Below are 18,039 nucleotides of genomic sequence, written 5' to 3'. Positions count from 1 at the left end.
GGCCGCCAACAAGCTTAGGCCCGGACCTATCATTCAGGATGTGCAGATAAAGGGGGAACTGATCCCGTCTGCGTATGAATAGAGCTGTCCGGTTGATTGTGATATATTGTTTTTCATTACCGCCTCCCCGGTCCTCTCCACCCCACGTGTGGAAATTCTATTTATTCTTTAATTTGTTAAGAAGACAGGGGCCGGAATCCCCTCCTTTCCTTATCTGAGCCCAATCAGGGAGGGGTAATTGGCTGAGCCCGACACGAGGCTCGGGTCTTGATGAAGAGATATGTGTCTGTTGGCGGTGTCCGGGCCCACTGCCCCTGCTGAACAAGCCTCCCCGGCCTCAATTAATAATGATTTGCAAATGGCAGACAAGCGGTAACGCAGAAAGATGGTCACCCAGCCTCTCTCCCCGCTCCCCTTAATTTCCTTCTGTAATATAAATTGTGTGGTAACGGAAAACCAGCATCATAAATTCTCAGATTAGTTATTCACCATAATAGATGGCTGCCTTATTCTGCCCATCTCTCTTCCTACCGTCCCTTTGTAGCCTTTTTTTTTTTCTCTATTTTCAGATTTTCCTAACCCCCTCCTGCTTTCCATGCTAAGGTAGCCTCATTGCCCCTGTATTTATTTTGTTGTCAGCTCCTCCATGTACCCCGCTGCTTCCTTTAACCCCCCGTGGCACACGGTCTAGCCTGCCTGGGTCCTGACTGGTCCTGTCTGTTTCTTGTTGTCCTCATTATCCTACGGTACTTGTTATCCATTTTATTCCGTTGGGTGTCTCCAGACTAATAGCTTAGCATTGTCCATCATTAACGCTCACCTCGGTAAAGCTGTACTTTTAGGTATACATGCATTAAATTTACATGTCAAATGTCCATCCTTGGTTTAAAAATAATATAAATAAACCACAAATAAGCTGAGATAAATGTGTGTCAGGTATTAGAATCCAGCTACAAAACTTGGTTCTACTACATTATTAGAATTTTTTTTGGGGGGGGGTCAAAAAAGTATTTCCACATGCATTTTTATGTCATGTCAGCATTTTTGAGAAACTGCAATTTGAAATTCTGATGCACACACTTCACTTAAACACACCGAGCTGTTAAACTAGGTGTATGGTAGAAACGGAAAAAAGTCCTGGCACATGGTGTATTCATAAATGTATCAGAATTCCAATAGTCAGTAGCAGCTGTTCTCCCTACAACAAAATCTGTGGTGTCATTTGAGTGCAATTTTAGGCATAATGTTTGGCTTTTCCACCTAAAAATTAATTTTATTCCCCAAAGTAACGCGATAGGTGTATATTGTACAGTTACCTTTTGCCCACCTGTTTGGCCGCTTGATGCATCACACCATCTAGTGACCTGCATCTCACAAACCCAGTTACTGGTACTGATACGAGTGATGGGACGTACGGACCCAGTGTACATAGACGTTGAGAAAGAGATGCCCCTTCGACGCGGCTGTGTGTAGGGTGGATAATAGCACGGAGAAGAAACCTGGACCCTCCATGCACCTTCTGTTTGTGGATGGACTGAGAAATGTTTAGCTTTGGGCCGAGGCTGGCGTTCCATGTTTCACTCTGCAAGACTTTGGTGGGGCTCACCATTGTGGAGAGGGATCCTAGACGATCCAGCCCTCCTTAGGCTTTGGCCATGGATGGATGGAAGGAAGGGGCTGCATATCTTTGACTTGGGAGAGTAGCCCGGAAGAGGAAGAATGGGATCAGGTCTCGGCTGTGGGCCTACCACATTTGGAGCGCTTTTCAAGCACTTTTTCGTTGTTTTTTTTTGTGTTTTTTTTGCCAATAAGGGGAAGAACAAGGTAACATATATGAAGAGAGCAAAAATGTGTTACATGCGCACTTTTTCGGGTGAGGCTGGCTGGGAGTAAGCAAAATGCCATCTTAACTAAGCAAGCGCAGGTCTGGTTCAAAATGGTATAAGCTGAAACGTCCACCTAGCGACCAAAGGAATGTCCCTCCCCATGTAAAATTTGCATCCGAATTGCTATTTTTTATTATTAGTTTGGATGCTTCTCTCATTACCATAGCCTTTAAAGCGCCCCGTTTCCTCTGATCTCCCTCTAATTTATCATTCTTTCAATGTTCAGCATTCATATTGCCCTCATCCCCCATTCTTTCTCCACTCCTTTTAAGTTAACATCAGATATGCAAATGCAGTCATTTAGCTCAATGCAAAAGTTGATTTTCATGTTAACTTAATTACCGTGATTTATGACCAAATCCCACCCCCCCCTTTACCCATAAAGTATTCTATCATTACTCTGCTCGCCCCAATATTGCCTTATCCTACCCCATACAATACAATCCGACATCAGACTCGTCGCCCTCCCCTTGATTTGTTTTTAATCCTTAACAAGTTTAGTGTTTTATTATCTGGCTCTAAGTGGACTGAAGTTCCTCCATGATAGAAAGTGTAAAGGGTAAAAGAGCCAGCCTGCCGCGCTTAATCGTGCCAGGATAATGGATATATAATTGAGTCATTTGAATGCTTTTTTGCCTACAGGAGTGCATAGCATTAAATGTATGATAGCACTAATTTCCAAACACATCATTATGCCCTTCTTATCCGCTCTTAATAAACACGTTATGACTGTTTCATGCATATGCACCCAGACACAAGAAAACAGAGCGACGTACCCCGGGCCTCCCAGTGTTCTTCCAAGTGATAAACTCTAATTAAGTCTAATATTTAAAAATATGGTAATGGTGACTTGTTTGAATAAGTGGTCTCCATTTCCATAATTTCATTATTACGTAAACTACGCTAATTATTCCGAATGAGCTTGTTACTGGATAAGAAATCAGCTCGCCTAATAAAGGGGCTGGTTCATTCCGTGCTTGGGTGCAGGGTGTTCCCATTTTATTCCCTTTTTTGTGTTTTTATTCTAAAAGAGACATTTTCAATACGTTTAGACGGTTTTCATAAGGACCCTACAACTGCGCTTGTGGCTCACAGCGATTAAATGAATAGCACGCCCAATTATTGGGTCGGGTTTAGAAAATACTCCACTTGCTGTCTTTATACTTTATACTAAGTCGTATATATTTATATATATATATATATATATATGGGTCTTTATACTTTATACTAAGTCATATCATTCAATCTATCCCTGGTTACATATTAAACATTTGTACAGGCATGGAAGCCTGCGCAGGCGCAGAAACAATACCATGAACTTTCCTCTAACAAGGAGAATATCTTAGTGTTTAAAATATATTTACATTGAGACATAAGGGGTCAGATTTTTGAGTGATCGCAATGAAAACCAATGCAGCTCATAACTCCACATTTATCACTTTACATCAGGATGGTCCTTGATACATAAAGCGCAATGTTATCATGGTTGGAGGATGATTGTAAAGTTATATAGAAGGGTTTCCCTGTTAAATCACTTTTTTCCCCTTTTAGGTGTATTTTGGCACAGACCAATTGTAAATAAAGACATTGCTATACCGGTCTTTAAATCCACTCCAGACAAAGGGACCCTGCATGGTCCAGAAACATTGTTATAAATGAACAAAAAGATAAGAGAACTTTTATTGAATGTCTTCTCTCTCCCAGCATTTCAAATAACACAAGAAGGGTCCTTCGGCTTTAAAGGGCTGTGGTGGCTAGGGCTTTACTAACACTATGTGAGAATTTTAGGCTATTATATAGCAGAATTGGGCATTTAGAATGAGAATACTGTATTTTATTTTCATAATTGCAAATATACATTACAGTGGAGTTCCTAAAAAAGAGGGAGGAAAGATAGAGGGATTCGGGACTGTTTCTCCATGAGTGAGGATTAGGTATTTAAGTCCAGGACATTCTCTTGGTTTCCATGGTGATTGCACCACTTTTATCACGTCACACCAGAATTAGTAATTCCTGGATTAGGCACAAGAGTGTGAATAACCGTTTTGGCTAGTAACAGTTTTTTGTTTTTTTGTTTTTATAAATGGGCTTAGTATTGAATAAAGCAAATTAGCCAGAATATAGCCTGTACCCGCACGTCTTTATCCAAAACCAGAACGCTGTAAATCAGGTTCTTCTCCCATATTCATAGCTTCACAACCAGCAACCCACGGAGAGGTCTGAGGCATCTCGCCACTCCGGTAAAAAGATCAAATCAAGGTGTTTTTTCTGCATTCATGGGATAGCGTTTCTGGGTGAGATGAGCAAGATTCGGTTTTCTGAATTGTAACATTGGTATTAGAGAGGCTCATTTAGGTCACAGGGTTAATAGCGTCTGCTAATGCATCTGCCCCTCTCATTGTGAGCAATTTACAGGAGATGCCAGTGTTACTGTGAAGACCGGTCGATATGTTGTTTATTACAGAGCCGGTTACTCACACCCGGTCCTCCTGGAAGGTGTCCAAGACAAGGACCCATCTGTTTGCATAAGGACTTGTAAAACTCTCTCTCCCGCTTGACATAAAGGAAGCAATTGTACTGACTGATAAGACGCAATCAGGGCAGACAGCTGAAAAACGCAAGACGCTGAGCCTCTTGTTTTAGAAATGTTCCTAGCTCTCTGCTCTGGGCTAAACCTGCTGCTTTGTCACGTTTAGTAAAATGTACGTCTCCGGAGCCTGAGATCAATGAAGTATTCTATATGCACTAAAGCAAAAGCGAATCATTGACTTCATGACTTTATGGAGGGTCGACCCTAGTGGGCTTCTCAAGCTGGTCCTTTATAACTTAGCGTGGGAAGTGTCAGCGATTTCACTATACACTGTGCAGGGCCAGCTCAGCCCTTCTCACTGGGGACGGCCAGCTGACATTCATCTAGGGTTTTACTTTACTATAAAGTAACTCATTCCAATGGTAAGGCGGAAAGACCAGCGCCCTCTACATCTTTTGTCTTTTTTTATGACCAAAGGCCGGTTAAGAGTCTTTACGGCGGAATTAATGGGCGGACTGGTGGGACTGAATGGTTTTGATCTGCAGTTAAGTTCTAGGTTCCTACCGTTTCTATAATGAAGCCGCAGAATCTGTTGGCGCTTTTATAACGCATTCATTAATAGATGTATTAAAGAGGCCTGGCAGATTTGGGTTGTGATATATTGAGATACCTGTATAGCGCCATCATATTCCGCAGCGCTGCATATTGAAAGAATGATACACTGCGGTATATAAGGTGGGGGTTATATATTAGTATATATGATGGCAGTTAAAGCACACAGTTTAAAGTATAAAACAGATAAAAAACAGAAGTCATCGAGCCCATTGACTGCATGCTCCTGTGTTTGCAGGGAGAGGCAGGACTTGGGGGGGGGGTAGAAGAATTGGCAAAATGATTATTAATTGCACAATTAGAACGCTCCCGAAATGAAACTTCTTGTTCTCAGCTTTGTCCACCACCAGATGAGCGAACCGCCAAAGTGAAGTCAATAGAAAACTAATTTTCCTCCCTAGGCAAAGAAATGAGGTGTGAGGCAAAGATGTAATTGGGGATAATGAGGTAACTTATTCTTAATATTCAGCTTGTGATTGTCAGCATCGCCTTGAGGAGAAAAGGTTGTGCAACCAAGTGAGCTTACAGTCGCTTAACCCTTTAGACACCAGTATAACACACACACAGCCTGTGGCTCTCCAGTGGAAGGTCAACTGCATCTCCTTCATGATCCTTCACCAACGGCTCTCAAAGAATCCTGAGAGTTGTAGTTCTTCAGCACTGTCCACGTCTTTAATCGCACTCTGTTATTAACGCATGTTAACGTCTTCTACCGCGTGGCGCTCGGATCAATTGTTTATTTTGAGGAGCGTTTAACACATTTTGTCTTGCTTTGTGCTACGCAGTCACTAGTGATGCGAATAGCGGCGCTCCCACTTATAAAGAATGTATAAAAACCACAGAAACGCTAAGATATCTAATGAAAAATGCTTTCGTTATGTATAAAGCGGTGATGATCAACAGATGAATATGAGCGTTTAGGTTAACAGACGAATTGCCTGTAATAGATGGAGCAGTTATAATGTGACGTGTTTAGTTATAGTTATAATGTGACGTGTTTAGTTATAGTTATAATGTGACGTGTTTAGTTATAGTTACCGTATTTGCTCGGATATAGGCCGCCCCCGTATATAGGCCGCACCCTAAAAGTTTGGTGCTTTTTTAAAGAAAAAGTTTTTTTCTTTAAAAAAAGCACCAAAAAACATCCTGCCACTCTGTCCTCCCCCCCTCCCCGAGATATGCTGCCACTCTGTCCTCCCCCCCCCTCGAGATACGCTGCCACTCTGTCCTCCCCCCCCTCGAGATACGCTGCCACTCTGTCCTCCCCCCCCCTCGAGATACGCTGCCACTCTGTCCTCCCCCCCCTCGAGATACGCTGCCACTCTGTCCTCCCCCCCTCGAGATACGCTGCCACTCTGTCCTCCCCGCGATATGCTGCCACTCTGTCCCCCCCCCCCCCGACTTACCAGAGCAGACTCCCGGGTGTCTTACGGGGCCGGAGGGGGACATCTATGCACATCGTGTATACAACTCCCGGTACCGGCACTCAGCGGAAGTGCCGGCACCGGAAGTTGTATACGCGATGTGCATAGATGTCTTCCGCCGGCCCTGCAAGACACCCGGGAGTCTGCCCTGGTAAGTCGGGGGGGTTAGAATGCATCGTGCGCACATTCACCGGCAACGGCGCATCGCCGCTGCCGGTGAACGTCCGTGCGATGCGCTTAGACAACCTCCCGTGCCGGTACTCCCCCCCCGTGGAAAGTGCCGGCAGGGGAGGCTGTCTGAGCGGATCAGACAGTAGGATATAGGTCCCCTGCACTGCTGCGGGGGATCTGTATCCTAACCCCGCTGCCTGCCCGGCGCCCGGGACTGCATGTCCCGGGCGTCGGGCGCTAGACCCCGAATATAGGCCGCACCCCCACTTTAAAGACTTAAAGTGGGGGAAAAAAGTGCGGCCTATATTCGGGCCAATACGGTATAATGTGACGTGTGTAGTTATAGTTATAATGTGACGTGTTTAGTTATAGTTATAATGTGACGTGTTGAGTTATAGTTATAATGTGACGTGTTTCAGTGTTATATGGATATCCGTTTCCAAAGACAAGAGCTGTGGATTTGACCCGTTTGGCCGGGATACCAGCTTTTTATTACAAGGCGACGAGGCAGATAACATTGTGCCGTTGCAGAAGACACTGTGTAGCGTTTGTACCTCGGCCCCTATCTGATGCATCGCTTATTAATAATGGCCTATAAATGTCTGTTAACATGTTGCTACATTGTTTCCGCTGCTATCTCCTTCAGTACAGGCATAGAGGGGTTTTTTTGCTCCCACCCAGGCCTTTGCAACGACTGATTTATGTTACAGTAATCTAAATGCAGCACCTTTCCCTATCTGTAGAAACAGATGATTCTCTTAGTATTCTATCGTACTGCGGGGGCCAGTTTAATGCTCGCGGTTAATCTTATTATTATTCTCATTAGCGACTGTCGCTAGAAGAAGCTGCAAGTGGATCCGGGGTAGTCTTAATATCATAATTTGCTATTAATCCATCTGTTCCATCCCAGCGAAGCTCTCGCGTTGAAGCCGCAGTACTTTCTGAAGTTCATTTTCTTGGTTCTTCGGGTCGTCAAACAGATGTTTTTCTGTCTGTTTTATGATGTAAGGAGAAGAAGTTATGACGAGAGCAGGATTATAAATACTAATAACCGGTGTGACTGTTTTCACTTTTTCCAGCAAAGCTGTTTTTCTACACTGATTTATTTCAGGATAGGTTTTAGAATAGCAAACATACAATAAGATGGCGATTAGGGGCAAACGGTGGCTAATTTAGGTTCAGGGTTTGTGCTTTTTTGCTTAACCAGATATAGGATATGACTCGTAGCCAAAATCCTGTTCAACCACAGCTGTAGAGTTAGGGTAACTTGGTGAGAGTGGGACTCGTGTCTAAAGATTTAGGGTCGCTGTCCCCCTCCCCACATTAAGTTTGCATTGGGACGTTTTTACCTTTATGTTGTATGTAATTGGCTCTAAATCACAGTCTTTTAAGGACTGTCCTAATAAATGCTTTTCATGTAAAATAATACAATACGATAAGAATTGCTGGCATAATGTGTCAGTCGCATAAAGGGTCTTTTCTAGATCTGTGGGTAGCGTGTGCACCTCTTGTCGTCTTTTTATACGTCACGGCTCCTTTAAATTGTCACCTAAACTCTTGCGAGCTCCTGTTTCACCTACACCGACTCGTTTCGTTGTGAGAAGAAATATTTCTATAAACAAGGGAAACCTTTTAAGTTTAAGCCGAGGAAGCCTGCGATTCTTTGTGTGTCTGATCCGATCGGTTTGATAAGTTTGGTTCCAAACTGAACGGAGTGGTTGAAGGCGGAAGCGGAGGGGGTTCGTCCCGTGCTCAGGGAAGCATTGCGTAGAACAGGCAGCGGTATTATTCATTTACAGAAATCTGCCATTTTAACAGTGACGGATCGCATCTCATCCCTCTGAGGCTCGCCGCGGGTACGGACCATAAAGCATGGGGACAGCTTAAATATGGACCTGCTCAGCCTCGGGGCTGCCTGCGATCTGTCTTTGTGCTGGAAGCCCAGGTGCAGGCCAGGTCACCACCAAATGAACACATTCCCAGCCACCCAAATGCTCCAGCGACTTCTAATTCCTATCTGTGCTCAGCTTTCACCCCTTCGGCATTAAAAGAGTATTTTGATGAAGCTGTTTATTATGTAACGACGCCTCATCCGACATTTATATCTAGTAATTTATTGACACCTACTATAGAGTATCAATGCGGTGATACGCGGGTCATCGTTGTGATTTTGTGTACCACCCTATACTGTCCACCAGAGACCAACCATGGTGAAGACCTTCTGAAGGAAGCAACCGAAACAATCAACATCTTTATGATCCTTAACGGCTTGTTAGAAAAATGTAGCTTCTGTCACTTTAGAATCCTAAAGAAATAGTACAATAGTTTTTTAATTTGCTAACTTTTTGCCGGGTTCTTGGGTATAATGTGGCTCGATTTCCCTTCTCGTTCCTTGTGAAGAAGGAACTGGCCGTTCTTCAGAAAGTCCTCTACTTTGTAAGAGCTCCTCTAGGCTTGTTTTGATCGCTGCTTCGTCGAGTTACCGTTTGCTTTGCATCTGCTTTTTCTTTTTGAATAAAACAAGACATATTTGAATAATAACTAAGAGCATCTCTGCTCCTCATTTACAAACACAAATTGAGTGATATCTTAATACAGTAACAGCTGAGAATCCTCTCTCTCTCTCCGCTTCTTCCTCCTTTAAAGATAACACGGGGTTTAGTACTTTATGTACAATTTATTAGATAGGATATAAATGCAATAAACGCTCTGATTTTGGGCACAGAAGGCAGAAATCTGACCGTTGTCCCCGGAGCCGATCTGGTTCTCTATGAGTTGCGTCCGCAAGCACCGAAGCCATCCTTTCTCGCACGCTCCCTCGCTTCGATGTATTCCTCGTTTTATGTGCACATTTTTCTTGTCAGACTGACATACCTGCTAAGTAGATTTCTCCCTCATACACGGGCGGATTATCACATTAGCTCAATGTCCTACATAAACATATTACTTTATATTCAATAGGCCAAATGAATATAAACTGCCTCCTGCCTCATTTTTTAGGTTTTATCTTTCCCGAATCTGAAATGAAGGTGGAAATAAAGATCTGTAGAGAATGAAGCTGTAAGTCCCTCTTTACTGGGCGCTCCCCGAGTCAGATAGACTGTGTCGAAAAATCAATGAGTTTATTGTAGGAATATTGCCTATTGATATTGTAATAATAAGACAGAATTGATTTAGTGCCGTTCTATAAAGGCGCTGGGTCAGCCCAGGGTTACCGGCAGATAATGGAGGACGGTTATTTTATGGCAATCACTTTTGAACTCTGATTTGTGTTTTTTTTTTTTTTGGGTAATTATTATTATAATTTAGATTATTTTGTGTATGATTGATGTTTATATATGATATGATAGGGGAGCCTTTCCCGCATCGTTGCGATGGAGTGCCACGAGCAGGGGAACCGCAAGCTGACATTTAAAAGGCTGTTTTAAGATCCGAATAAATATGTATTTTAGCAATCTAAGAATGGCACTCGTTAGAAAAACCCTCGAGGGGCCGTTAAAAGGATAGACAAACAGGCTCGGATCCTAATAAATACGCCATGTTTCCTTGGCCGTGTCTGTCTCAGGATTCCCAAAGTCCAAATGAAACTCGGCGTGGAGCATAAAAATATACGGGGAACCGAAAATAAAATCTGGTCTTTATACTGAGAAACTGCGGTATTCCGCCCCGCCGACTGAATAAACTCAATATTGTAACGCACGTAATAATAATATTTGGTAAATTCAATTAATAACATATTTTTGATGAATTTCGTAAACCGTTATTTTTCCTGTTCCTCAATCTTCATCCTACATGTGCTTTGGCGAGGACATCGGATCAGATTACACCGCAGCTAGAATAAATAAGAATAGTGTAGAAGATTTAGTTTTCATACTGTACCTAAAACGCTGAAAATGTAAAAAAAATAAAATTAAAAATGAAAACTTTCTTTACCCATAAAACACTTTTTACTATTCAGTAATCTTATGGAGTAACATATAGAATAGAAATTCCCAGTCCAAAAGCTCGGCACCCAACTCACGAAAGGTTTACCGGGCTAGCTGGGATCCTCCAACTTTTATATAGACTGCAGTTCACATCACCCTCAGCCAGGCCTTTGGAGGCCTATAGAGGTTTAGCTGCAGTCCTAATGGAAATTAGAGTTCAAGGAAAGCATTGTTTTATCTGTTTTTGTTTTTTTGATTAGAGTTTATAAAGCCCTCTCTGGTGCCGGCCCGCGAGCCCGGCCCGTAATGTCTTATTAAATCAGTCGCAGCGGATTACACGGGAAATCAATGCCACGCTGTAATTGCATATTAGCAGCGCGTCCTTTGTTGCTCTTATGATTTTGTCTCTTATCGTTTTTTGTTTTTTTTAATATGGGGATAATCGTAATAAGTGTGTTTACTTTGCCGCTGATGGAAATCTGTCTCTCTAATTGATTTAGTGCGTCGTAATCTCGGCATTGGATGGCATCCCCAATAAAGACTGCGGGGCAACAATACACAGCAATGGAAAATATTTCATGTCTGGTTAACCCTTCCTAGTACAGGAACTGTTTGATTGGCTCTACACATTATTTATTTCAATTCATCTATCAATTCATTTTTCCCACCAAGCATGTAGGATAGCGACTTTACTCTGTACTGATCATTTCCCTGCCATCGACGCCATATATGATATCGATTAGTTTGGAGGCTGATGATATGGAGGTTCACGCTGGCTGCCGTGGGTCAGCATGTAATCCTTCAGCCGCTGCTAATCCCCGTCACTCACCTACGTGAGAAAGTCGCGTTTCTGGTCTGTCTCGCTTTCGTTCTCTCTCGTCTGCGTGTCTCGCGGAATTACTTTTAGCCGCTAATAGCATAAGAGACTCTGAATAGCCGCCGTGACCACCAGGACAGTCTGTTCAAAGCTTTAATCTACTCGATTCCTGCACATGATACGTTTCACGGGTGAATTATAATGCAGCTGGACCACATTAATACACAGAACACTTACCAGGAACCTTATTACTCCGTCCTTTATAAATATTTTCGGTTACTTATTCCAGTTAGCGGGTGTACTGGTGAGACTGGGTACTCCTAGTTTCTCCCAGCGCACCGACCTATATGTAGCCATTCATTAGGACCTTACTCATGGAACTTGTAAATTAAGATCTAAAATATCTTTAGATATGACCATGCAATAACATTCTATTTTAATGTTTTTTAAAGCACATTCAGCCTATAAATCTAAAAAGCCACCATTATCCGATGGGCCTGTTTAGCGTGAACTGCCCTTTAAATTTTGACATTGATTTTCGCAGTCGGGACGATATTAATCTTCAAAGATTTTTCCAGGGATGTGTCCGTACAGCTGATCCGGGGCTGGCTGGGGTTTAAACACAGTGACCGAGCTGTACGCAGCCTCTGTTATACGGTGGACCCAACGCATGCCTATAACGGCAATGTTCTCGTTCCATGTGCGCTACTCGAATAAAAGCACCAATACAGAGCAGTCTGGAGACCCCCAACCATCGCGTAGAAAACGCTTGGCCTTCTGAAACTGCCCCCGGCAAGCCCCTCGCATTCATGCCCCGCACCGGCCAAATATCTCTGCCGCCAGCTCTGTGAGAGGCGTACGGGGCTCAGATATACTGCAAGGTCACATTCAGGGTTCGCTGTCTCACGACGGTTACCCCGGCGGATGCGATCGGTATATTGCCAGGTAATTCATTGAGCGCCTGCCCTGTACGGCCGTCCCGCTTCTTTGACATCAGCGCAGCATGAAAGGCAGGAGCCTATTTACCAAACGTTCCCCGTCGGGGAGATCTTAAATCTTCCCCTTCTGTTTTTTTTTTTTGCCGTTTCACTCGTTGTCGCTGGTTGGAGAAGGCGATACGGATTTGCCCATTATGAAGAGTTAATGCCTGCGTTGACCCTCCGTCTCCTCCGCAGCCCCTGCAGCAGCGAAGTCTTCACGATGTAATGGGAAGCAGTCGCTGTCAGCGCAGAGGGATGATCCCACGAACTGTACAGTCCAATTCATTGCTAAGTTATTGGGGACATAACCCTGTCCATTAGCTAAAAATTACTGAAATTACTTCTCATGCTGCTCCCGGAGCTGCGGGGCTATGTCATATGCGAAAATTTAACTAGACCTGGAATGCATTGCCCCCGGGCAACCGAGAGAGCTTTAAGTTTAATTAAAAGTTTGTTTTTTTTCTCTCTAGGTGACCTTAACTTCACGTTTCCACCAGACTGTCCTCCTTAACCTCACTCTATACCGGCACTCTTATGCTTATGTACACAATCGCTTCTACATGACTTCTGCCTGATGAATACAGTGAAGTCCGTGGCGCGCCGTTTAGGCCAACATACGTTATCGGGTTTGGTCGGGTTCAATTCGTAGAAGTCACCTAATCACCTATTTCTGTACAGTTCAATAATTCAAAGATATGTGAAAACAGGAATTTGATGTACGCTTTTGTACATTTTTAAATTGTAACCTTTTGTGATCGTATTTAATGGATCAATACATTGAATTCATAGAATAAGATGCAGAGTCAAATATCCTTAAAGGGCCCTAAAAGGTCTTTAAAAGTTATTACAATGTTGCTCATTTTAAAGGGTATCAAAAACTTAATATCTGACGCTGGGACCAGTACTGCAACAGCTATTAGTTCTGTTAACCCATCGAGGGAAGGAGGAGAGGCGAATCTTTAATCCCTACATCCGGAGGGTGACGGAGTTCTGTTCTCCTTTAAAATGTTATTTCAGTGATTTGTAATAAAATATGTGGATCTGGTTGCAGGATTGCACATGGACAGTGTTTTACTAACTAAAAGCCAATCATAATTACACGGCAGAAGTGGCCTAGTTACTGTGTTTTCCAGAAAAGATTATTACCCGGGTCACAAGCCTAACATGATTATCGAGCGCACCCTGACCCAAGACGTGACAAGCAGCCGGGAAGAGGAGATGGGGTGCATGCGGTGAAATATCGTGTACTAAGCACTAGAGACGGGTGCTGTGACAAACCCAGGTACCCATTGTACAGCGCTACGGCATATGATGGCGCTATGTAAAACATTACATCATAATAATACTGAAAGCATTGTGGCAAAAATCCAATAACGACAATGATGAAGCAGCTGCTTTGAAAGAGACAGGAACGGGTTTCTTTATTAATACATCTGCCCTGATGTATGTTAACCCCCAATTAGCCGTAATCCACAGGTAACAGTGAGGCATTCGCGATGTAAGCCCCCCCAGAGCCATTTCATGTAATTACAATGCCCGGTCCCTTAGCGCTCAGACATTAATGTTTCCGTGTAATAAATATTCAAATCATAATGAATTCTCAGGAAGTTCTCACATATTTGAAAATGTAGACGAGTGTTTGGTAATTACGCAAATGTATAATAACATATGCTACATAATAATATAATGCATTTTATCAAATACCCACATTAATAATCGCACTGAACACGGCCCCCACAATGGGAATCTGTGGAAGGTTAGACCCAGGTAGGTGCCGTAGGGTTCCTGGCAGGGCCAGAACATTTCCTCTTCCGTGATTTAACTCATTTTACGCGATGGCGTTTTGAACCCCGAAAATCGGTAACCGTTGGTTGGAAGGCATCGCTCGGGGGTATAAGTATCTCCATCGATAGGTCCCCTTCAGCCAAAACCACAGCCTCTGCCGGTTCTCTTTGCTCTCAGACAGCGCTTGTCTCTCCTAGACAGTGAAATATGGCCACAATTAGCCCAGATACAGTTCAATTATGATAAACAGCGCTCGCACCCTTTAAGCCGTGATTAAAAGGCCTCCCCCTTTGATAGAGAGACCTAATTTCACATTATTACCGCCTGGGCTTGATTATAAAGCACTCTGCAGGTTTACAGCAAGAGATGGATGTCGAGTCTTCTTTATCATTTACACATCAGTAGCAATACAGCCTGCTCTACCTCCGAACATTCATTTTCATTTTCCCCCTTCTCTCCTATCTTCCCTTTCTACTTTACCCTCCCCAGCCTACCCCTCCATGCTTAAAATTCAGGACCCCCCCCCCTCCACTGCCTCCCTCCTTCCATGGCACTGCCTCGCCGCCTGCCACACGCGCAAGTTGGCAAAGTCACCCTTACGGTAACAGCTTGATAAATGGCCGCGGCGTAATGAAATGGAGACATCAAGGCGTGGGGGCGAGGAAGAAAAAGCGGTAATCCGACAGAACACAGCTGTCCCAAAACGGAGGGGAGAGGGAAGAAGGATGGCCGGCTCTGCTGTGTTCTGTCATGGGAGAAATTACACATTTACTTTTGCTTTTTCTTAAGGAGACGCTTCCCATAGATCAAAACATGGATTTACAAGCCAATTTCCAACATGAAATATAGACGGCGAGAATCAATTTAAAGTCCGGCTTCGGTTTTAAAGCTTGCGGCTGCCCAGCCTGTTTACTAAGTAATGGTAACAGTCTTGCCTATTCTCTTTAAGCCCACGTCTGGGCCGTAGTACCCTTTATGAGGTCCTTCTATGTGTTTTTAACAGACAGAACTACATAGTTTAACCTTTTCAAAGTCACGACCTCTTCGATGCTTGGGTTTGTGACTATAATATATAATAATATATAATAACCATATCTTTAACTTGTCCTGGACCCCCCTGTAATGCAGCGGACGTTCTTGCCAGTTTATGTTCGGAAAGTTCCATACGCGGCGCATTTGAGTTCAGTAAGGGAGCTCAGAGAGATTTGAAGATAAATGTTCTGCAGGAACCTTTTGCTTGCTGGAGGATAAAGGTTAATATATGTTACCTCTGTGTCCTCGTAGATATTTTATACATTTGTTGGGGTTTACAATGTATCGGTGAGCGGTTGCGGAGTTGACGTCGGAGCCGGTGTCACGCTGGGCTGTGAAGGGAGGTCCAGAGCTGTTCTGCGTAGTGTTTCTCGTGTAATAATAGTATAGCGTTCTATTAACTTCATACGAAGCATGTATATAAAGTCCAGTACAATGCATTGTTAAATCGGTGAGATGAAATGCCAGGAATCTCGATGTTTCCCTCAGGATTGTAAGCTTGCGAGCCGGGATCTCTCCACCTAACGTATCGGTTTGTCTTAGTCTGTCAATTCTCGTCCTGTCAGACCCCTTGAATGTATGTATAATTGAAAATATAATAATAAGTCTGGAAACCAGGCCCGGGCTGGGGATGAGACCGCACTTTAAGGCCAGTGGCTATTGAGTCAAATAAGTGCAGCTGTGGGCCGGATCCGCACAGGCGCACATTTTCACACTCGCACAGTGTCACGCGACACACATTGGAGCAGATCGAGAGGGTAAAGGGCGCTGTCGTGATGTGCGAGATGGCCGGTACGAGACGGCTAACAGCTATGCACTATGCAGAAGATCACAGAGGCCGGTCTTTTATACAATGTTTCAACAATGTTTTTTTTTTTTTCCATGTCTTTCAGATGACTGCAGGAACATTGCTAACATCATGAAGACGTTGGCTCACAGAGGCTTCATCTTCAAGCAGACCTCCAGACGCATCTGATGTAGTCAGGGGAGGGCTGCAGGGTGGGAGCGGGGCAGGAGGCTGCATGTAGCACTTCCCTTATCGTGTAACCGCATGGGAGGACAGATAGGAGACAGGAGTCAAGGGGAAGGGGCACAACGGCTTGACTGTCATGGAGCGACTGAGATTGGAAAGAAAGACCAACACTGTATATACCCACCACAAAAAAATCTGTTATGTACGTGTCTGTGTCCCTTCCCGCTCCACCTTACTCTGTCTACCCCATAAATCATATAGAACCCCCCATCCATACCATATGCTTTCCCTGCCTTGCCTATTGCGTTATTGGATGATTAAGAAAGGTCGGTTGGGGAGGAATAAGATATGTAGAACTGTGACCTCACTCTACATTTTCTTAATTTGCTCATCATGTCCAGTTTTTTAAATTGTTTTCTTTTTTTTTTTTTAGTTAGAAAGCCCAAATGGGGCAAAAACAACCGTTTTGGATGTATCACAGCATGAGCTGAGCTTTAGTTGGAAACGCTAGCATAGGGTAGTGTAGCTGAGAGGTTACCGAGTGGATATGTTAATAGAGTGAAGAAAAGAAAAAGATTCTGTCATTTGCATTAGGGGGGTGTCTTATTCTAGTCCCTGCCCACTCATGCTTTGCTACATATAGCATAGTATACGATATGTCAACACATCCAGGCAGGGCAGACCCCGTTGGTAGACTCGGCTTTGGGGATGATTACGTTTCACTTGATTTTTGATACTGTATTTAGTTATCTTACCTGCTTTCGTCTTGAACCGCATGTTTTTTTTTGGCCAGCTTTTGCTCTCTGAGCACCCGAAATAACAGCTGTCGGTGCTCTATAAGTGTTTCTTCACCGTGCTTCCGGATAACAATCCGTTCTTACATCCCTTCTGTGCTTTTAGTTATATTTCCCATATATTGATTCAGGGCCATACAGCGTTGCTGGGTGTAATGCTGGACCCACAAATTTCTCAGACACTGTTAAATGCCCCTAGTACGATGCGATACTTCCATTTGTCCGGAAGGCCTTCCTAACTGATGTTTGCAGGTACAAAAAACAACTTTTTCGGACCCGTGAAATGCGTTGTAGCAGCCTCAAATGTAATATTACTCTTTCTACAACCAAGTGTTTAGGAAACCTAAAAGTCGATGTGAACGGTATTTTTCACTGGACTAAGACAAAACTGTCTCATTAACCTTTAGTTTGAGTTACTAACGTTACTTGCAGGTGCTTCGCAGGTATTGCCAGGGAAGTTAGTTTTCCAAGAGTCCACGGACCAGCAGGATTGATAGAACAAGCAATCTGCGTCCTACTCAGATATAACGGTACCGGCTTTGTAACGATCCGGCCCCGGCACAGCCCTTGGTCGGGAGGTACACAGTATTTGGTAAAAGTGTTGGTTTATATCATATTCACTCCAGGCTAATATTTATCGGTTATGCATACAATGCGTTGCTGTATTACAAAACCATTCGATTGGAGTTCGTATTTGTTTAATTCCTGGGTTGATATCTGCAGGGCGGCCATCTCTGCTGGTTTTCAATTATGTTTAATAAAATCATTGTAGAAGAGTGTATTTAGTGTGATGAAGGCGGAAGGTTTCATTCATTTGTACTTTCCCAAAAACACAAAACTTCCCTCCCGGTTTCCTTTACGTGCGAGTGTTTTCATCTTCCTAAAGAAAGGTTATGTTGAGCTTTTTAGTGTTGTTCGTTTGTGAGCATGCAGCCATCCGTCTCGACTTTACCTTTTTATAGTAGGAAGACTCTGTTTGAATTGAGATTCTAAAATCAGCTCCCAACAATTGTTATCGGTACAAGATCTAAGAGTTAAGAGACCCTTCAAATTACTGTTTCACAGCCCATCACGAAGACTCTTTGTACCAAGGAAAACCTGTCATCAAG

At 43.5% G+C, this 18,039-nt stretch overlaps 1 protein-coding gene across 1 annotated transcript in view; it reads left to right on the top strand.

The window, feature by feature from the left end:
• Positions 1-17,711, top strand: part of ERI3 (ERI1 exoribonuclease family member 3) — a 117,907-nt gene extending 100,196 nt beyond the window's left edge. The window contains 1 exon segment of the mRNA XM_053468655.1: positions 16,057-17,711. Coding sequence (XP_053324630.1) covers positions 16,057-16,139 — 83 coding nt within the window. The 3' untranslated portion in view covers positions 16,140-17,711.
• Positions 17,712-18,039: the final 328 nt, after the last annotated feature.

Source organism: Spea bombifrons, chromosome 6 (genome assembly GCF_027358695.1).
Source record: "Spea bombifrons isolate aSpeBom1 chromosome 6, aSpeBom1.2.pri, whole genome shotgun sequence".
Lineage (NCBI taxonomy): Eukaryota > Metazoa > Chordata > Amphibia > Anura > Pelobatidae > Spea > Spea bombifrons.
This window is presented reverse-complemented; position numbering and strand designations above follow the sequence as displayed.